The sequence below is a fragment of the Leucopleurus acutus genome, assembly GCF_964270905.1.
Source record: "Leucopleurus acutus genome assembly, chromosome: 9".
In the NCBI taxonomy this organism is placed as follows: Eukaryota; Metazoa; Chordata; class Mammalia; order Artiodactyla; family Delphinidae; genus Leucopleurus; species Leucopleurus acutus.
In genome coordinates, this window is record NC_139144.1 from 13,097,090 (window position 1) to 13,119,337 (window position 22,248).

At 44.3% G+C, this 22,248-nt stretch overlaps 1 protein-coding gene across 1 annotated transcript in view; it reads right to left on the reverse strand.

The window, feature by feature from the left end:
• Positions 1-21,225, reverse strand: part of BLVRA (biliverdin reductase A) — a 54,787-nt gene extending 33,562 nt beyond the window's left edge. Inside the window, exons 1-2 of the mRNA XM_082846029.1 lie at positions 21,152-21,225; positions 8,341-8,373 (exon numbers count right to left, since the gene is read on the reverse strand). Coding sequence (XP_082702155.1) covers positions 8,341-8,352 — 12 coding nt within the window. The 5' untranslated portion in view covers positions 8,353-8,373; positions 21,152-21,225. The remainder of the gene's footprint in view (positions 1-8,340; positions 8,374-21,151) is intronic.
• Between the last annotated feature and the right edge of the window lie 1,023 nt (positions 21,226-22,248).

Sequence of the window (22,248 nt, forward strand, 5' to 3'; positions counted from 1 at the left end):
GCCTGGAAGTTGCCACTCCATCCTGATAATGGGTAAACAGCTAAACAGACTGAAAAACTAACTGAAACTAAGTCTTCCAGGATCCGTAAGAGAGGTGAGGACACAAGGCAAACCACTGCCCCCAAGACTGGAGAGACAGAGGGACTAAGGAAGAGAATAACTTAGCAGAGCAGAGGTTCAAGAGGAGAAATGACCACAGGAACCAGACGCCAGAACCAGTAGGAAAGCCTGAACTGTAATGGATGAGTTGCTGGGGGCTCAGTGTGGACAACTTGGAGACCTAAAAACTCCAGGGGGACCCAGTCACGGGGAGACCCTCTCATTTTTGTGAGATTTACCTCCAAGAGCTTGACCAGGTTCCCACAGTAAATACTGGAGATGTTTCCCCCTGTGCTTCCAGCAGGAGTGGGGAAAAAGCACCACTCTGAAATATACCAGAGCATGCCCGTTCTTCCTAATGAGGCCTGCGCTCACAGGAAACTAGCTAACCAGACCCTAAGGTGCTGGGGAATTATCAGACCCTAACTGACTGCAGGGAAGGGAAAAACAGTTGACCCTTGAACAACATGCATTTGAACAGTGCAGGTCCACTTACACATGGATTTTTTTAAAAAGTAAATATTACAGTACTACACAGCTGCGGCTGGTTGAACCTGTGGGTGCAGAGCTGTGTATATGGAGGGCCGACGGTAAGTTACAGGCAGATTTTCAGCTGCACAGAGGGTCAGCATCTCTAACCCCAGTGTTGTGTAAGGGTCCACTGTACAAAACTCCAGACTACTCTAGAATTCCATTTGGGAGAAGGGAAACACCCAACTCTAGCCCACTCTAGCCATACTCTTCCACCTAAGAGGGGAAGAAGAAAAGAAACAACTGAGAAATACTTGTGTGGTTCGCAGTCCAGAGGCACAGGCTCACTATAAGACTGAGACCTGATCACGGGACCGGAGAATGCTTCCCCTCCCCCTATATCTCACCACCACATGACTAAAGGCCCATTTACAGCAGCTCCTTTTACAGGATACATCATGTCTGGCGATCAAGAAAAAAATGACGAGCCATAGCAAAAGACAAAAAACACAATTTGAAGAGACAGAGCAGCATCGGAACCAGACATAACAGGAGTGTTGGATTTACCAGACTGGGAATCTAAAACAACTATGGTTACTATGCTAAGGGTCTAATGGATAAAGCAGACAACATACAAGAACAGACGGGCAATGTAAGCAGAGAGACGCAAATTCTAAGACAGAATGAAGAAGAAATGCTAGAGATCAAACACAATGTAACAGAAACAAAGAACGCCTTTTATGGGCTTATTAGTAGAGTAGACATGGCTGAGGAAAGAATCTCTGAAATTGAGGATATCTCAATAGTAACCCCCTAAACTGAAAAGCAAAGAGAACAGAGACTGAATAAATGAAGCGAATATCCAAGGACTGTGGGACAACTACAAATGGTGTAACATACACGTAATGGGAACACCAGAAAGAGAAGAGAGAAAAGAACACAAGAAATACCCGAAACAGTAATGACTAAGAATTTCCCCAAATTAACGTCAGACACCAAACCACAAGTCCAGGAAGTTCAGACAACACCAAACAGGGTAAATACCCCCCCTCCACCCCTGCAAAATGATGTTAGGCATATCATTTTCAAATTACAGAAAAGCAAAGATAAAGAAAAAAATCCTGAAAGAAGCCAGAGAGACGGGACTTCCCTGGTGGTCCAGTATTGAAGACTCTGTGCTCCCACTGCACGGGGCGCAAATTTGATTAGGGAACTAGAATCCTATATGCCGTGTGATGCAGCCAAAAAAAAAGAAAAAAACAAAAGCCAGAGGGAATCAACCTTACGTACAGAAGAACAAAGATAAGAATTACATCCAACTTCTCCTCAAAAACCATGCAAGCAAGAGGAGAGTGGAGTGAAATATTTAAAGTGTTGAGAGAAAAAAAACTACCAACCTAGAATTCTGTACCCTGTGAAATTATCCTTCCAGAGTGAAGAAGAAATAAAGACTTTCTCAGACAAACAAAAATTTGAGGGAGTTTGTTGCCTGTAGACCTATCTTGCAGGAAATGTTAAAAGGATTTCTTTAGAGAGGAAGAAATATAATACAGGTCAGAAACTCAGGTCTACCTAAAGAAAGGAAGAAGGATTAAGTGAAGGTAAAATAAAAACTTTATTTTTTTATTCTTAATTGATCTAAATAACAATAAAATAATAACAGCAACAAAGTATTCAGTTATTTACGCTTACGTATATACTTTATGTATTTATATGCTTATGTATGCTTATACATAAGTGAAATGAGTAACAGCAGTGATACACAGGACAAGAAGAAGGAATGGAATTATTATGTTATTTTACAGTACTCACACTATCTGTAAAGTGGTATCGTTATTATTTGAAAGTGGACTTGGATTAGTTGTAAATGTATATTGCAAGCCCTAGAGCAACCAATAAAAAAAGGAAGTATAACCAATATGCTAAGAAAAAAGAGAAAATGGAATGATATAACACGCTCAATTTAAATCACAAAAGGCAGAAAAAGAGTGGAAGAGAAAAACAGGTCCAAAGAACAAAGGCAGTGAATAGAAAACAGTAACAAATATTAATCCACCTACGTCAATAATCACTTTGAATGTTACTGGTCTAAATGCATCAGTTAAAAGATAAAGATTGTCAGAGTGGATTAAAAAACAAGACTTAACTATATGTTGTCTACAAGAAGTCCACTTTAGATATAAAGACACATATAGATTAAAAGTAAATGGATGGCGGCTTCCCTGGTGGAGCAGTGGTGGAGAGTCCGCCTGCCGATGCAGGGGACACGGGTTCGTGCCCCGGTCCGGGAGGATCCCACATGCTGCGGAGCGGCTAGGCCCGTGAGCCATGGCCGCTGAGCCTGCGTGTCCGGAGCCTGTGCTCCGCAACGGGAGAGGCCACAACAGTGAGAGGCCCGCGTACCGCAAAAACAAAAACAAAAACACATGCACTGCCAACTCAGGAAAAAAAAATTATGCTGAGGTGAGGAGAGTAGAAGAAAATGTAAAATTACTATAGAACTTCAAGGTGGGAGGTTTGAGGGCAGGTGCTGGGTTTCCACTCCAGGAGGGGGTATGAAGATTTCAAATAGTCAGGAAGGACAACCTTATGTTTTTCACTTGTTTACAAGAATCAGTGAGTTTGATAACACACTGGCTGGCCTGGGAAGACAGGCATATTCGTATGTTGCCAGAGGGAGAGAAAAACAGGCAACCTTTGTGGAGAGCAACTTGGAAATGTTTATCACACAAATATTCTTTGCTCAGAGAAACCCATTTCTAAAGCATATATGCAAGTAAAATGACCCAGGTTTATTGCAGCCTTGCTTGTAACAGCAAAAGACTGAAAATAATATATATGTTGTTAATAGCAGACTGGTTATATAATTATGGTATGCTACACAGCTATAAAAAAGAACAAGGAAGTTCTTTATGTATTGGAAGAGACTGATCTCCAAGATATATTGTTGGCTGAGAAAAGCAAAATACAGATCAGTGTAAGATGTGTGCTCTAGTTTGTGTAAAAAGAAAACAAGGGGGGGGGAGGCAGCTGAAGGGAAAAAATACTTGTGTATGTTTAGAATCTCTCTGAAAGGATAGCCAAGAAACCAGTAGCACTGGTTGCCTGGGAGCGTAACAGAGTAGCTGGGAGAGAAGAGGTCTTCCCAGAGTAAATCTTTTTTTTTTTTCTAAATTCTTTAAAATTTTCAATCATGTGAATGCATGTTATCCAAGATACAAACACTTAAAATGGATATAAAAATCCGAGGGATGCTCTGAGCAGATGAGCGCTCTACAGTTTGTACAGCCTTGGGCTTACTCGCTGCTCCTGTCCTAGGGCTCCGGCTACAGAGCTGGGCAGCCTCTGCCACCTGGTCTTCAGTGCGCTCTGTCCCTGCCTGTGGCCTGTCCACTGCCCCCAAATCAGCCGGCTGCTCATATCCCCGGGGCCGCATCTGCTTCCTCCACTCACCCTTATAGCCCAACTGTAAGCTGGTTTTCACTACCACACCTCTCTGCCGTATCACAGGGCATCTCAGATCTTCTCACTGCCAAGTTCAAGGGCCTTCCCTCAGCGGCATTCTCCTGGACCTCAACTCGTATTTGACACTTAAGGGGACCTTCTTTAAATTCGCTCCTTCCCTGTCTTCCCTCGTCTCACGGCGAGGTTTCCTTCTCACACTTCCTCCTGCGCCCTAGCGTTGCACATTCCCCAGTGCTCAAGCCTGTCCCTCTGTTCTTCTCTTTTCCCCATGTTCCCAGAGTGGGGGAGGGGTGTCTCGCACTCTTAAGGTTTCCAGGACCACCGTTAGGCTGAAGTCTCCCACATCATGCGCTACGAGCCCTCCTCTCCTCCAAGCTCCAGTCCTGGGAAGAAATGCAAACCGGGCATTTCCACCTGGCCGTCCCGCCCTGACCTGGATCATCACGTTCTGTGTTAGATTCCAACCACCCACCCCACCTGACTGGCTGTGCTCTGAACTTCCGGGCAAAGGCCAGTGGCTCTGCAAATTCTGTCAGGCACCCAGCTTGACGTGCTGGAAATCCTGGGAGTCATTCCTGCACTGGACAAATCCTCTGAGACCAAAGGGCTGATTACGGCTGAGACCCCGCTCCTCCCTCCCTCTCCAGCCAGCCTCAAGTCTCTGCAAGTCTTCCTTCCTCTACGTTTCTACTGATCCACCCAAGCTCTGGAATGCATCACAAGATGACTCAACCGTCTCTGAATCATCCCATCATTTAGTCAACTGCCAGAGTGAGGACACGCGGTGTTGGAGGCATCCTGCCAGCTGCTATGGGGGTGCGAAGATGAACAGGGCACACAGACGGTTCTGCTCCAAGTCAAAGGACGGAAGGTAACAAAAGAAGGGTGATGGAAATTCACAGGAGGGAGGGATCACTTCCAGAGAGAGAGCTCTGAGAAGTTTTGCTGGAGCAGCGAGGACCACGTCAGGCTGCCCTGGGATGAGACAGGAGAGGGTAGTGAGAAGGGTGACCACCACCACTAGAAGGTGGTCACAGGGTGTTTAAGGCAGAATAGTTAGAGGGGGACCCAAGGTCTGGGAATATTTTTAAAAGGTTGAGAGAGAAAAGGCACCAAAGGGGCTTCCCTGGTGGCGCAGTGGTTGAGAGTCCGCCTGCCGATGCAGGGGACGCGGGTTCGTGCCCCGGTCTGGGAAGATCCCACATGCCACGGAGCGGCTGGGCCCGTGAGCCATGGCCGCTGAGCCTGCGCGTCCGGAGCCTGTGCTCCGCAGCGGGAGAGGCCACAACAGTGAGAGGCCCGCGTACCGCAAAAAAAAAAAAAAAAAAGCACCAAAGGAAAGGTCAAAATTATAGAACAGAAGGGGTGGCTGATGATTGATAGAATTCTTACCAGGCCAGGTTCTATGAGCTTAATGTTAATGCTAAGTTTTTACTCTTTTTTTTCACAACTTCCAAGAACATGAGAATTAGAGTGAGTTCCAGGGCCTTCGGATAAGGCAGCAGAGGCCCCAGAAAATGGTTAACAGAGGCCAGCCCTGGGGTGGAGGAGGCTGGGGGGATGGGGGACCTGGGAGACTCGCTTTTGACTATTTAACGTCTTGTGTATACCTTTTGAGTTTTGCACTAGGTCTGTGTATTGACATTATTACAAAACTAAACTTTTTAAAAGCTATTTTTTTTGTTTTACACATATCTACATTCTTTTTTTATGGTCTTTTCCATTACGGTTTACCACAGGATGTTGACGAGTTCCCTGTGCTATACAGTAGGACCTTGTTGTTTATGTTTATCCATTCCAGATATAATAGTTTGCGTCTGCTCATCCCACACTCCCAGTCCAGCCCTCCCTCACTACCCCTCCCCCTTGGCAACCACAAGTCTGATCTCTATGTCTGTGAGTCTGTTTCTGTTCTGAAGATAGGTTCCTCTGTGCCATATTTTGGATTCCACATGTAAGTGATATCATATGCTATTGGTCTTTCTCTTTCTGACTTACTTCACTTAGTCTGATAATCTCTAGTTGTATCCATGTTGCTGCAAATGGCCTTATTTCATTCTTTTTTATGGCCGAGTAGTATTCCATTGTATATATGCACCACATCTTCTTTCTCCATTCCTCTGTCAATGGACATTTAGGCTGTTTACTGTGACTAGTGCTATGAACATAGGGGTGCACGTACCTTTTTGAATTATATCAAAAAACTACTATTAAAGATGAGTTTCTGAAGGGAATGAGAAAAATAGGATTACGGTAGCTCGACAAGACCTCATGTGTTGCTTTGTTCTGAAGAAAGTAAAAACTAAAGCAGCTGGAAATATTGATGGGAAAGATCGAGTAGAAATGAGCCCAACAGTGCAGCTGGTCCAGGAGGTAATCAGGAAGGTGGTACAAGGTCTGAACAGGCGGCAGAGTCTGCAATTCAGAGTGTGGACATTTCAGTAAAGAAAGGCTGTTGAGGCCATCAAGCCCTCAGCCACCGCAGCTGCCCCCAGGGTGCACCCTGAGGGGACTCAGGATGGGAGAGAGCAGGCTACTGCTCTTAGGCACCCTAGATAGCTAAGCTGCCTATCAAAGGAATGATTTCAATAAGCCTAGACTCTTGCATCTTCCCATACACAGAAAAGTGATAACTTCATTAACTTGAGATGTCTGTTTTCCTTTAACAGTAATCTTTTGATGTTCCAATTGCCTGGGGTTTTTGGGGGGGCAAAAAACCCTATATATCCTGGCTTGTCCCTTACCTCTTTGGAGCAGTCCCTCAGAGTTTCCCGAGAGGCTATATCCCGGGCTTAAGTCCTCCGTAAGTCAGCAGAATAAAACATAATTCTCAACTTTTAGGTGTGCGTGTTTTTCAGTCAATATGCTTTCACCAGAAATGTCTGGGACGGGATGCAATGGGTCCTCTCCCAGTGTCCACTCGCCTTCCTTCTTCCCAGATCCAGCCCTGGGGTAGAGGGGGCAGCTGCACCAGGTGGGACTGATTAGTCTAAGCCAGTTGGCAAAATCCTGGCTCCTCTGACACAGTCATTAGTCCAGGAATGGGCATGTGACCTGGTTCTGGCCAGCAAGACCTAAGCAGGAGTTTGGTGGAGGCTTCAGGAAAGAAGGTTCCCACTTTTCTTGGAGAGCTGCAGAAAGCCACGTCTTTCTCCCGCTCAGAGCGAATGAGGAAGCATGTAGTCCCAGCCCCTGCTGGCAGCCATCCTAGAACCCTGAGGGGCACTACCTCGACGATGAAGCCAACACTTGGATGAGAGTAGAGAGATGCAAAGATCCTGGACATCCTTGATAAGATGTGGCTGAGCCACTGGATCAACCCGCCCTGAAGCCTGCCCTGCATCTGAACTTCCAGGCTAAAAACCACATTAAACTGTGTTTTCCTGTACTCGCAGCCTGGAGCTCTGTCACTGACAAGCATCCCTTCCACTATGAAAAAAGGAACAAGCCAAACAGGAAGTCCGAAATTGAGAGAGATGATGGCTGATGGTTCCAGTTTTTCTCCGTAAGGTAAAGGTGACCCACGTACTAAGAGTGAGGAGGGAGCTGGGAAGAGTGAGGAAGACCAGACCTGGCTGTTTCGGGCAAAGGGAAAGAGAGCTGCCTGGGGCTACGGAGGGGGCCCGGTGGGTGTGCTGAGCACCCAGATGAGGTTTTAAGACCTCTGCCAGCCGCAAACAGCATGAAGCTGTGCCTCTCACCCAAGACCACCATCCTGTGGGGACAGCCTCTGGGCTGGCCATGGGGCATCAAGGGGACAAGCGGAAAAGGAGTTGGAGATGTGAGCACAATAGCAGTTGAAGAGATGGACCCCACGATCTACGCTGGACCTGGAAGGGAGTGAGAGCAGGAGGGGCTGATTGGTCAGGAAAAATCAGAGGGACAAAGAGACTAGGCATCTCGTTGGATCGAAGAACAGGTTCAGTGGAAGTGAGACGACAGGGAGACGATGCAGAGAAAGGTCCTTGTAAGCAGAGTTAAGTGTCCCCAGAATAACACAAGGGCCCAGCAGCCCCCAGGGCCCAGCCCACTCTACCCCTAACCCATGAGTGTTGTTTCAGGATTAACTGAAGTAGATAAATCTTAATCTAACTGAAGCTGGACTGACACAGATAAGAACTCAGAGGGGCCTAATTCTTCCCATATCACCGGGAGCCATGTGTGGTGGCAGGAAGGAGGGGACATGTTTTCAAGTTTGTGCTGATGTTTCCGAAAACTCTGGAGGAAAGGAGACACTCTGTGAAGGAGAAATGAGGGACACTGCAGAAAAAAGCATCCTTAAACAGGTCCTTTTGGAGGACTCACCTCTGCGTTCATCTTGGTCCCTTTCTGCAGGAGCTGCGAAGACAAAAGCAGAGGTTCAGGACCTTGGTGGGACCTCCCCAAACTCCCTGCCGACACTCTCCCTGGCCACCCCCCTTCTCCCCCCACTTCCTGCCCCATTGGCCCCATCTTCCCCAAATGCCTTCACTACCCTGTGCCCTCCAGTGAGGACACCCAGGCCGGTGTCTGATCTGACACCGGCAGGTGGTCGCTGGTCCCCCTGGGGACATCACACCAGTAATGTTTCTCTAAAGAACACTGCCAACCCCCAAGGGGCTGGCATCTCTCATACTAGAAGGGATGCTTCTGTATACTTAAAAGAATGATGCAGGGCTTCCCTGGTGGCTCAGTGGTTAAGAATCCACCTGCCAACGCAGGACACACGGGTTCGAGCCCTGGTCCGGGAAGATCCCACATGCCGCAGAGCAACTAAGCCCGTGTGCCACAACTACTGAGCCTGTGCTCTAGATCCCGCGAGCCACAACTACTGAAGCCCGAGCGCCTAGAGCCCATGCTCCGCAACAAGAGAAGCCACCGCAATGAGAAGCTCCCGCACTGCAACGAAGAGGGGCCCCCGCTCGCCACGACTAGAGAAAACCCGGGTGCAGCAACGAAGACCCAACACAGCCAAAAATAAATAAATAAACACATTTATTTAAAAAGAGAAAAAAAGAAAGAGGCACGGGAAGAGCCAGAGACAACGTGTAACAAATGGGTCTGGCCGTGTCCTAATAAAACAAAACAAAACAAAAAGAATGTAGTGTTATGTGTCCCTTACATGTGGGGTGGGGAAGTCAGATAACGAAATAAGAGGAAGATGGTAACAACTGTGAGACAACTTGTGTCAGCTGCTTTATCTACATGAACCCTACTCCTTGAAACCCTGGCAAAAAGGCTAATATTGACTCCATTTTACAGACGAGGGGTCTGAAGTTCAGGGTGGGTTAAAGCACTTGGCCTTACAGCCACGGTGCTGTGGCCCTGTGCTGTAACTTCCAGCTTCCTGGCTACGGAGCCAAACCCAGACTGCCCCAGAGACCTTTCCAGGGCTGTCTTACACACACCCGGAAAGCTATTATGGTAAATAAAAGACCTAGGGTTTGGTCTGGCTTCAGTCACGGACCAACCAAGTGACCACAGCCAAAGAGGTTCTCCATGTGGAGGCTGAATGGCTGGACCTCATCTCTAAGGTCTCTTCCAGCTCTAAAATGCTCTCTGATTCCCAAAAAAGGAAAATCTGGTGACTCTTAAAACAGTGCTCAACCTCAGTTGTGAAATAACTTTACCTAGATGCCCTGTCACACTGACAGAGATCAAAACATTTGCCACATGTTGGTCAAATATCTCTGATTTTTTTTCTTTTTTTTTTTTTGGCCTTGCCGCACAGCTTAGTCCCCCAACCAGGGAATGAACCCAGGCCCCGGCAGTGAAAGCTCAGAGTCCTAACCACTGGACCACCAGGGAACTCCTACCTATTACTGGGGAACTATAGGTAGGTATCATCTCTACAGACGGCAGTTTAGCAACATCTATTAAAATTCCAAATGTAAGCAAGCAATTCCACTGCTTCCCATTTTTCTTTTTTAATTAAAAATGTGTTTTTCAAGATTTAACCTTTTAATTGCAGTACAGTTAATTTACAATGCTGTGTTAGTTTCAGGTGTAAAGCAAAGTGATTTAGTTATATATACACATATACATACATATTATATATATATTATACATAGATGTGTGATATATATATATATATATATATGTATAAAAAACAGCCAAGCCACGGAAGCAACCTAAACATTCATCAACAGATGAATGGATAAAGAAGATGTGGTACATATATATACAATGGAATATTACTCAGCCATAAAAAAGAAAGAAATAATGCCATTTGCAGCAACATGGATGGACCTAGAGATGATCATACTAAGTGAAGTAAGTCAGAGAGAGAGAGAGAGAGAGACAAATATCATAAGATATCACACTTATATGTGGAATCTAAAATATATAAATGAACTAATTTACAAAACAAATAGACTCACGGACACAGAAAACAAACTTATGGTTACCAAAGGGGAAATGGGTGGGGAGGGATAAATGAGGAGTTTGGGATCAACAGATACACACTCCTATATGTAAAATAGATAACCAAGGACCTCCTGTAGAACACAGGGAACTCTTTTTTTTTTAATTTTTTTTTTAAAATTTTTTAACATCTTTATTGGGGTATAATTGCTTTACAATGGTGTGTTAGTTTCTGCTTTATAACAAAGTGAATCAGTTATACATATACATATGTTCCCATATCTCTTCCCTCTGTGTCTCCCACCCTCCCTATCCCACCCCTCCAGGCGGTCACAGCACCGAGCTGATATCCCTGTGCTATGTGGCTGCTTCCCACTAGCTATCTACCTTACGTTTGGTAGTGTATATATGTCCATGCCTCTCTCTCGCTTTGTCACAGCTCACCCTTCCCCCTCCCCATATCCTCAAGTCCGTTCTCCAGTAGGTCTGTGTCTTTATTCCTGTCTTACCCCTAGGTTCTTCATGACATTTTTTCCCTTAAATTCCATATATATGTGTTAGCATATGGTATTTGTCTTTCTCTTTCTGACTTACTTCACTCTGTATGACAGACTCTAGGTCTATCCACCTCATTACAAATAGCTCAATTTCGTTTCTTTTTATGGCTGAGTAATATTCCATTGTATATATGTGCCACATCTTCTTCTTGATATATTCAGTATCTTGTAATAACCACTGCTTTCCAATTCTGTCTCCAGTCCCCACAGAAGAAATCACTAAATTGCCCTGAGTCCTTTGTTCTTGTAGAAACATTACTGTTGCTTGCCTTCCCTTTCTAATAACAACTTCCAGAAAAGGTTTCCTATAAAAAGTCAATAAAACATTACTTATGAACTTTACTACCTTTCCCACAGAATCTGGGAATGCAAAACAAAACAAACCAATTTGCAGAGATGCACATGGATGAGAAAGGACCCCACCTAGAAACCTTACCACCTTAGGCACCAGCGGTCAATTACCAAGGGTGAATTGCATTATTACTTATAAAGCACGTTCAACAGGGGTATCCTGGCCAGGATTCTTTCCATACTCCTTCTCCAGCTTTCAACTTCCCTTGTAATAAGATGGCACTGTTGGGGTAGGCAGCAACCCCAGGCCACCTTTCAGCACCCTCCCTGCCCATCACACATCTCTCCCTTCCTCCCTACTGTCCTGCCAAGACCCATTAAAGTCTGAACAGAACCCAGGGAGAACTTTATTCTACATTTAATACATTCTAAAAGATCTAAGACTAGGGCTTCCCTGGTGGTTGAGAGTCTGCCTGCCGATGCAGGGGACACGGGTTTGTGCCCCGGTCCGGGAAGATCCCACATGCCGCGGAGCAGCTGGGCCCGTGAGCCATGGCCGCTGAGCCTGCGTGTCCGGAGCCTGTGCTCCGCAATGGGAGAGACCACAACAGTGAGAGGGCGGCATACCGCAAAGAAAAAGAAAAGAAAAGATCTAAGACCTAACCCTATAACAAGAAGATTTACTTTTTTCCCCTGTACTCTAGTGTATTTTATTTTTATTTATTTATTTTTATTGGCGTAGAGTTGATTTACAATGTTGTATTTGTTTCAGGTGTACAGCAAAGTGGTTCAGTTATACACATACAAATATTCATTCTCTTTTCGATTCTTTACCTATATAGGTTATTACAGAATACTGAGTGGAGTTCCCTGTGCTGTACAGTAGGCTCTTGTTGGTTACCTATTTTATATACAGTAGTGTGCGTATGTTAATCCCAAACTCCTAATTTATCCCTCCCCCAACGTTTCCCCTTTGGTAACCGTTAAGTTAGTTTTAGAAATTTGTGAGTCTGTTTCTGTTTTATAAATTATTTCATTTGTATCATTTTTAAATGAGCTTCCACATATGAGTGATACCATATAATATTTGTCTTTCTCTGACTAACTTCACTTTGTATGATAATCTCTGGGTCCATCCATGTTGCTGCAAATGGCATTATTTTGTTCTTTTTAATGGCTGAGTAATATTACATGGTATACATGTACCACATCTTCTTTATCCATTCCTCCGTTGGTAGACATTTAGGCTGCTTCTATGTCTTGGCTATTGTAAATAGTGCTGCAATAAACATTGGGGTGCAAGAAGATTTACTTTGGTTTGTTTTTTATTTCAAGGGTTTAATATTTTTAACAATATTGAAAATACTTTTAATAATATTTAAAAGCCTAAAAGGCTTTAAGTTTCTGACTTTTAGTATTATGTTTAGAAAGGCTTATATATACATTTTAATTTTCACTTAGATTTTTAACTTTTTTCCCCTTTATTTATATGTTTAGTTTTAATCAATCTAAATTATATTTTGGTATATGGCATGAGATAAGACTCTCCTGTAATCTTCCCAGATAGTTGAGTTGTTCTCACATCATTTACTGACTCTTTCATTCTTTCCCCCAGTGGCTCATACTTAAATTCTTATGCATATGGTTATTCTTTCTTTCACCTTCTGGGCTGTGCCACTGACCCGGCTTCCCATGCCTGTAATATGTTGTTTACTGTAGCTTTACAATATGTTTTGCTATCTGGTAGTTCAAGTTCTCTCACTAACTTGTTCAGTATTCTTATCTAGTCTTGCTTGCTCAGACTTCTAGATGAAGTTTAGAACAGCTCTGTCAAGTTAAAGAAAAAAAAAAAATTTTCCATAGGAACTGTGCCTATGATTGCATCAAATTTGTAAATTAAATTAGGATTCAGCCTTCCACCCAGAAATATATGGTGTGCCTCTCTAGGGGAAGCCACTTAAAGAAAAAAGAAGAATCTCGAGTTAGTTCCTGAATTACTGCGTAATTACAAACAACAGCTCAGGCTGCAGTGGTTCACTAGAAAGTTAAAGGAAAAAAGTCAACACTTTTGCATAAATAACCTGTTTAAAGCGTTTCCAAATAGGTTTCTCCTTCCCCCGTATCTCCTGCAGCAGACAAGCTACCCTCTGGGAAATGGACCTAGAGATTATCATACTAAGTGAAGTAAGTTCAAAAGAGAAAGACAAATACCATATGATATCACTTATATGTGGAATCTAAAGTGTGACACAAATGAACTTATCTACGAAGTAGAAACAGACTCACAGACATAGAGAACAGACTTGTGGTTGCCAAGGGGAAGAGGGTGTAGGGGAGGGATGGATTGGGAGTTTGGGGTTAGCAGATACAAACTAGTATACATGGAATGGATAAACAACACAGTGCTACTGTACAGGGATCTATATTCGATATCCTGTGATAAACCATAATGGAAAAGAATATGAAAAAGAATGTGCATACATGTATAACTAAACCACTTTGCTGTACAGTTGAAATAACACAGCATTGTAAATCAATAAAACAAATTTTTTAAAAAAGAGACTAGTTCTAAACCTGGCCTGGGTACCCACTAGCTCTGTGACAGAGGCCAGGGCACATGGTCTCTGAGCAACTTGGTTCCTGCACCTTGAAAAAGCTGGGGGTCGGGGGGGATGAGCTCAGACAAAGTTAAATGACCCCTACACACTCTTCCAGTGCTGATGCGCCAGAAATTTTAACTCACTTCTATTATTTTCTTCTCCTTTGCTTTAGCTGTCTTCCATGTTTGGCTTGGTTAACTGGAGGTTATTAGCTTCTCTTCTGGTTCTCTCAGGGGCAGACAGACACACGTGAACTAGGACAAAGCTCAGGTTATCAGAGCTAGTAAAGCTGCTGCCCTGAGACGCCAGGCACAACAGTGCTGAACAGGTGAAGCTCTCCGCGGCACTGTCTCCAAACAGAAGCCACTGTCCTTTCCACCCCAACTTTCAAGCCCCTCCCACCTGCCCCATGTACCTTCTGTTCCTCCTCGTGGCCATTTCAAAACCTTTTGCCTTTTACTGAGAGTGTGCTTGATATAACAGAAGAGAAATGTTATACCAGGAGTCAAAGCACTCTTACTAAGGAATGAACATCTGGTATCCTGTATTTAGGCTTACCAGGGTGTGTCCCTTCTTTAAAAGAGCAGCTTATTAACTCAAATAATTGCAAACAATGCAACTGCAGTGCAACTAAATTTTAAAAGTGGGGTGAGACCAGGACATTCCAGGGGGGCCCATACATGTCATTAGGCACTGATCCCCCAGAAAGTCCAGGTCCAAACCTTGGTCTCCTATTGCTGAAAGACTAGTTCTTTCTGTCCAAGTGCTTTTGGAAACGACAAACCGCTGGAACATCCGAGCACAGCACAAATGACAAGTGTGTGTGGTGGGGGCCAAAGGAATATAAATCTTCCACCCAGAAGGAATCCCTGTAAATGTAACTTTTGTCTTTAACAATTTAAAAGCTCGCTAGAAAGAATGTATTTTCTTTCCTTAGCAGATCAGTCAAGATTTTTTTTTTATAAGCAAGATTTCACAGTGTGTTATTTGTGACCTTGATGTTAACTGCATAAATCATGTTATGCTCTACACTGAGCATATGATGCTTTTCTGCTGTTTTGTGCCTATTTTGTTTTCCTATGCCGCTTTCTTCCAGCTTTATAGAGATGTAATTGACAGATAACATCCTATAAGTTTAAGCTGTACCTATGATAATTTGATACATGTATATATTTTTCAAGCATTTTTTTTTTTTTTAAGATTCTGCAAATTCTCAGATATCAGGTGAGAAACTGTAAGGCCTTTTCAAACTCTGAGGTATTATAATGTGGTTTCTGTGATGATTAAAAAAAAAGTAAACAGTTAAGCTACAAGAAAAATCATTCTGTACAAGATATATAGAAAATATCCAACTATTTATTCAGGCACCAGCAAAGATATGTTTTATAATAGTGCACCAAGCAGCACAACTGAGTTGGAATATGCAGGATTAAGAAGTTTAAAGAAATCCTGCAGTAAATTTGACCAAAATGGCAACATAGAGAGGGCTCCTGAGCTCCCCTTCTGCCACAGACACACTGAATGTACAGCTACCCTGGGAGCAATCCCTTCTGAAAGAGATCCAGAAACTAGCTTAGCGACTCCTACATACCTGGTGAATGAGAAAATATCTACATCAAAACAGGTAAGAAAAAAAAAAACAGGTAAGAAAGGCTGGGCCAAACAAGGATAGCACAGGGAACTATATTCAGTATCCTGTGATAAACCATAATGGAAAAGAATACAGAAAAAATGAATGTATATGTATGTATAGCTGAATCACTTTGCTGTACAGCAGAAATCAACAAAACATTGTAAATCAACTATACTTCGATTAAAAAAAAGATCTTTACAATGAAAACTGTAAGACATGAATGAAAGAAATCGAAAAAGACCCAAATAAATGAGAAGATATTCTGTGCTCATGGATTGGAAGAATGAATATTATTAAAATGTCCATACTACCCTAAGTGATCTACAGATTCAAAGCAATCCTTATCAAAATTCCAATGGTATTCTTCACAGAAACAGAAAAAGCAATCCTAAAGTTTGTACGGCGCCACCTAAGATCTGAGACTGTAAATCTAGAAGAAAACGTAAAGGGTGAGCTCCTTCACATTGGACTTGGCAATGATTTTTTTGGACTTGACACCAAAAGCAAAGACAACAAAAATAAAAATAAACAAGTCGGACTACATGAAAGTAAAAAGCTTCTGCACAGCAAAGGAAGCCACGGAATGGGAGAAAGTATTTGCAAACCACATATCTGATAAGGGGTTAATATCCAAAATATACAAGGTACTCATACAACTCAATGGCAAAAACCACAAACGCAAATTTAAAATGCACAGAGGGACTTCCCTGGCGGCCCAGTGCTTAAGACTCTGCACTTCCACTGCAGAGGGCATGGGTTCGATCCCTGGTCGGGGAACTAGATCCCACATGCCACGCACCGCGGCCAAAAAAATTTTTTTTAAAATGGGCAGAGAAACTTAATAAGCATTCTTCCAAAGACATACAAAGGGTCAACAGGTACACGAAAAGGTTTTCAGCATTCAACATCATTAATCATGAGGGAAACTGAAATCAGAACCATAAAGAGAAATCACCTCACACGTTAGGATGGCCATTATCAAAAAGAAAAGAGTTAACAAATGCTGGTGAGGGTGTAGAAAAAGGGGAACCTCTGTGCACTGTGGATGGGAATGTAAACTGGTATAGCCACTATGGAAAACAGCATGGAGATTCCTCAAAAAATTAAAAACGGAACTACTGTATGATCCAGCAATCCCACCTCTGGGTATATATCCACAGGGAAGAAAATAATTACCTTGAAGAGATATATATGTACTCCCACGTTCACTGCAGCATTATGACAACAGCCAAGACCTGGAAACAAGCTAAGCGTTGGCGGATGAAAGGAAAAAGAAAATGTGACCCATATACAGTCAGCCCTCCATATCTGAGGATGTGAAATCCACAGATAGGGAGAACCAACTATATTCACTGTACTACACCATTTTATATAAGGGACTTGAGCATCCAAGGATTTTGGTATCCACGGGGGCTCCTGGAACCAATCCCCTGCAGACACCAAGGGACGACAACATATAGAATATTATTCAGCCTTAAAAGAGAAGGAAATCTTGTCATTTTTGACAACATAGGTGAACCCGGATGGCATTATGCTAAGTGAAATACGCCAGGCAGAGAAAGACAAATACTGCATGGTGTCACTTATATGTGGAATCTAAAAGAAAAAAAAAAAACCCACCAAACTCACAGAAACAGAGATTAGAAAAGTAGTTCCCAGGGGCTGGGCTATTGGGGAAATAGGAAGAGGCTGATAAAAGGGCACAAATTTTTAGTTACAAAATGAATAAGGTCTGAGGACCTAATGGTAACTATAGTTGATAACACTGTCTTGAATAACTGGAATCTGCTGAGAGTAGAACCTAAATGTTCTCACCAAAACCAAAACCAGTAAACGTATGTTAATTTACTCGGAGAGAATACTTTCGTAATGTATCCGTATATCAAATCATCACACTGTATAGTTTATCTCAGAATTTTTTGGTCAATTAGACCTCAGTAAAGCTGGAAAAAAAAAATCCTGCAGTAGCTAAAACAGCACGACTTGACCTTAGTGCTTGAAACAGAGTCAGAGGTCAGAAGCAGCAGTGCCCTGCGTGTGTTACATGTTTTAATTTTCAAAAACATTTTTTGCCTATCTCCTTTTCCTCCCCCTTAAGAGTTAGAGCCCTCAAACTTTCATTCTACAGAGGCAGAAGACTTTAGATCACACGCTACTGGTGGTTCTGGGGGCTCTCCATCGGCCCTGCTCCCACCCCCTCGGGAGCTGGCTGACCTCCCCAGGCTGCATCACCTGGGTTGCTTCACCCACCAGCTTCCACTAGGGACTGGCCAGAGGAGGAGCTCCGTGGGTACAGGAGGGGAAAGGTGTAACAGAGAAGAACAAACCTGACTCCATACTGGATCTATTCCTTCAGCGCTCACCTTTGCACTCTGCTGCCTGTGCTTCCTTATGCTGGCTCTACTTCTTTGTAAAAGAATGTTGCCTACAGCCTGAAATATACATGAGAGCACATTCTCAAGGCTCTGCCACCCAGGCTTGACCTTTAAAGGTATAACAATTTTCATTCATACAGAGATAAAAAGTTGCACAACAGAGAACCACATTCCTCTTGTTGGAGGTTTACAGCAGACCTATCTGGACAGCTGCAAGAACATCCCCTTCCCTGTCTGGCCCACCAAGAAGTTCGCAACAATCTGCTACACCCCCTCCCCTCTGAAGCCTGAATTCTGACTTGGGGGTAAGATGGTTCTTTGGGACACAAGTCCACCATCTTCTCTGTCTGCTGGCTTTCCCAAAAAGCTGCTATTCCTTGCCCTAACACTTTCTCTCTCAATTTAGTGGCCTGTCATGCGGCTGAGCAGTACGAACTTGAACTCGTAACAAAGGGAGAGGCTGGTGAACTTATCCCCCATCTGCTGGCCTGCTGCTCTGACAGTGTCTGCATTCTGCCAGGGCCACAGCAGCCCTGGAGGGCGGCTCCTCCTCCAGTTCTCCCACCCACCCACCCGGCCCCCACTTCCAAGCTCTGGTATCCCAGTCCCTTCCCTGCCCCTTCCGGCCAGCGTGGGGATGGCATCCCGCCGGCCGTCCTCCCCGGGTGTCGCACGGTCATTTGCTGGTTCCCCAAATCCTACGCCCCCTTCTATGGAATCCCCTCAAAAGTGTCTTGCATTTTTGTGGTTTTTTCCTGTTTCCATCCTAACTGATATACCTGCCCACCAAAATCTCACCGTAAGCGAATCGTACAGCCAGGACTAAACAGCTTCCTTAGCTTAAGCTATGCCTCTCTTTCGATCTCAGTCCTTCTCCTACGTGCAAACTGGAATATGAACCTCTTTAGTGCACGTCATGAATAATTTAGCAATTTCCGTTAACCCAAGTGGTCTCAACCAACACTGCTGATTGTCATGATGAGAAGTGGGGGGGGGGGCGTGTGAGCCCTCATGCTGCTAAACATCTTCTAATACAAGGGACGGCCCTCCCCCAACAAAGTTATGCAGCCCCAAATATCAACAGGGCCAAGGATGAGAAACCCTGGATTACTCCTCATGCGGAATGAACCACAGCTGTGACTTTCCTCTTCTCCGAAATGCTCTCTCAGATGCCTATAACCACTGCCCCAAAGCCAGGCCACTGGCAGAAGTACGAGAGAAGGATTAGGGAGACGGTGACCGTGTTGGATGGGGCCAGGTGCTGGCCTGAGAGGTCCAAAGGTTAAGGTAAAAGTGACCCTTGCCCCCAGCCTGGATTTTCCTTTCTTGGAGGGAGCTGATACCTTGGGGCCTACCAGGAAACTAAAATGGCTACATGGGGCCAAGGTCTGGAAATATACACATCAAAATCTTAACTGCAATTATGTCTCTGAGTGGTGAAATTTTTAGTGATTGTTTCTTTTTGCGTATCTAGATATTTTAAATTTTCCTATAAAGGTAAGTTAACATTTTTATTCAAAACTCTAAAAAAAAGTTATAAATTATGCCATATTCACTGACTCCATCCCTCCCAGCCCCAGTTCCTCAACTGAGTAAACTTTCACATGATAATATATCAGGGTGCTCTAATAATGAAGTACAGAAAACTGTCTTTCTAGCTAATTATAAGGAATGGCTCTGCTTCCTCCAAGGCCATTCATATTTGAGGAATGAATGAAGGAAGTATGTTTCAAATGACAGGAACAATGCAAATGACCAAGTTCACTTTCCTAGAGACAAATTTGAGACTCAAGTAGAAAAACAATATAGACCTGCAATGTCCTTCCTATAAGGCAGCCACTAGACACACACTTTTTTAAAATTGAAGTAGTACAGTGGATTTACAATGTTGTGCCAGTCTCTGGTATACAGCAAAGTGACTCAGTTATACACATAAATACATTCCTTTTCTAAATATTCTTTTCCATTATGGTTTATCCCAGGAGACTGGATATAGTTCCCTGTGCTGTACAGTAGGACCTTGTTGTTTATCCATTCTAAATGTAATAGTTTGCATCTACCAGCCCCCAAATCCCAGTCCATCCCTCTCCCTCCCCGTCCCCCTTGGCAACTATAAGTCTGATCTCTGTGTCTGTGAATTTATTTCCGTTTTGTAGGTAGGTTCATTCGTGTCATATTTTAGATTCCACATATAAGTGATATCATATGGTATCTGTCTTTCTCTTTCTGACTTAACTTCACTTTGTCTAATAGTCTCTGGTTGCACCCATGTTGTTGCAAATGGCATTATCTCACTCTTTTTTATGGCTGAGTAGTATTCCATTGTATATATGCACCGCATCTTTATCCATTCACCTGTCGATAGGCATTTAGGTTGTTCCCACATTTTGGCTATTGTAAATAATGCTGCTATGAACATGGGGTGCACGTATCTTTCTGAATTATAGTTTTGTCCCGGTATGTGCCCAGGAGTGGGACCGCTGGATCATATGATAATTCTATTTTTAGTTCTCTGAGGAACCTCCATATTGTTTTCCATATAGACACACTATTTAAGTGTAAATTAATTAAATGCAGAACATTTCCATTTTCACAGCAAGTTCACACTTTATTTTTTTCCCCTGGACTTATTTTCTGTCTTACATTACCTCTGCTCCCAATATCTGGTTATATTTATTCTATGCTGACTTGTTACTATTCTACGTGATGTTGTTGTAAACTACCTTAGTTCCTTTGTGGAACAATTCAGGGTTATCAGTACTTTGAAATAGTTGTGTCTAGGTAACCCTGTTGTTGCTGCGAGCTCAGCCTTAGTTTTTTTTTTAAGAGTGCACTTACTTCATGTAACCCTCAGAACAACATCTGAAATAATAAGATTTTCCAGTTTCCAAAGAGGAGAGCGCGGCCAGGAGAGCTTAAGGGACCTGCGCAGGGTTCCTACCAAGGAGCACAACCCCAGCGCGGCGGGTTCCCGGATTCCCTTCCGGCCAAGCCAGCAGCAGGAGCCGAATACCTCTGCATAAAAACCCAAACCATCACCATTTTACAAATGAAACATAGATATAATGTTTTTAGTAGTTGGTCTTTGTTTACTTGAGACAGGCCCTCCCTGGGGAGCACGTCGGGACCCCGGGCCAGCGGAGCCTCCAGAACGCCAGCTCCGCGCCGGGCCCGGGCAGGGCGAGGTGGGCGGCGCCGAGGGCTCGTGGGCCCGGCAGCGGGGCGCGCGCCGGCTCTCGCACTAGCATCAGTTTTCAGGCTCCTGCTTGACGGTTTTAGAAAAGCCCGACTCGACCCAGATCCCGCCGCGCACCTTACCTGCCGCTGGGCACAAAGCTCGAGCTCTCCAAGCCGCCTGCGGGCTCCGTGCCACCACCCTGAGCAGCCGGGCAGGAGCGCGGCTGGGATTGGCTGCCCGGCTGCGGGACTCGGGGGCGCGGTGGGAGGGAGCCGGGGAAGGAGGAGGAGAAACGGGGCGGCGGAGTGGGGTGAGGGGAGGGGTCCCGCCTTCCGCCTGCTCCGGGGACTGCATGGCCCCAGCACTCCGCTGGCCTACGGAACCCGCAGGACTGGCTGTGAACTTGTCCGGGCAGTGTCTGCAACCCAGCTCCTGCCCTGTCCCTGCGCGAGTGGGCCGAGGGCGCGCGTCCACAGGGGAGGGGGAGCCCTAGGCTTGTGCTCCCGGGCCTGTAGAGGCGTCTGGGGCTATGCTCGGGTGTGCCCTGTGCACCAGTGGTGCGCATCGCAGCCCAGTCCTCCGGCCCTACTCACACCACGTGGAACCCGCCATATCCTTTTTGGGTTAGTAGCCCCGGCGTGGTGGAACAGGCAGAGAAGCCCCTCTCTCTCTCTCTCTCTCTCTCTCTCTCTCTCTCTCTCTCTCTCTCTCTCTCTGTCGTAAAATACACATAACATAAAATTTCCATCTTAACCATTTTTTAAGTGTACAGTTCAGTGGTATGAAATACGTTAACATCCTCGTGCAAAAATCACCTCTGTCCATCCCCGTAACTGTTTTCATCTTGTGAAATTGAAGCTCTATCCCCATTAAACAATAACTCCCCGTATTCCTTGCCCCCAGCCCCTGGTAACCACCAGTCTACTTTCTGTCTTTATGATTTTGACTATTCTAAGTACCTCATATAAGTGGGATCATACAGTATGTATCTTTTTCTGACTGGGTAATTTCATTTAGCATAATGTCCCCAAGGTTCATCCATGTTGAAAACATACTGCAGAATCTCTTTCCTTTTTAAGACTGAACAATATTCCACTGTATGTATATCCACATTTTGCTTATCCGTTCATCCACTGATGGACACTTGAGTTGCTTCCATGGCTTAGTTATTATGAATAATACTGCTATGAACATGGGTGTATAAATATCTCTTTGAGACCCTACTTTCGGGGTATAT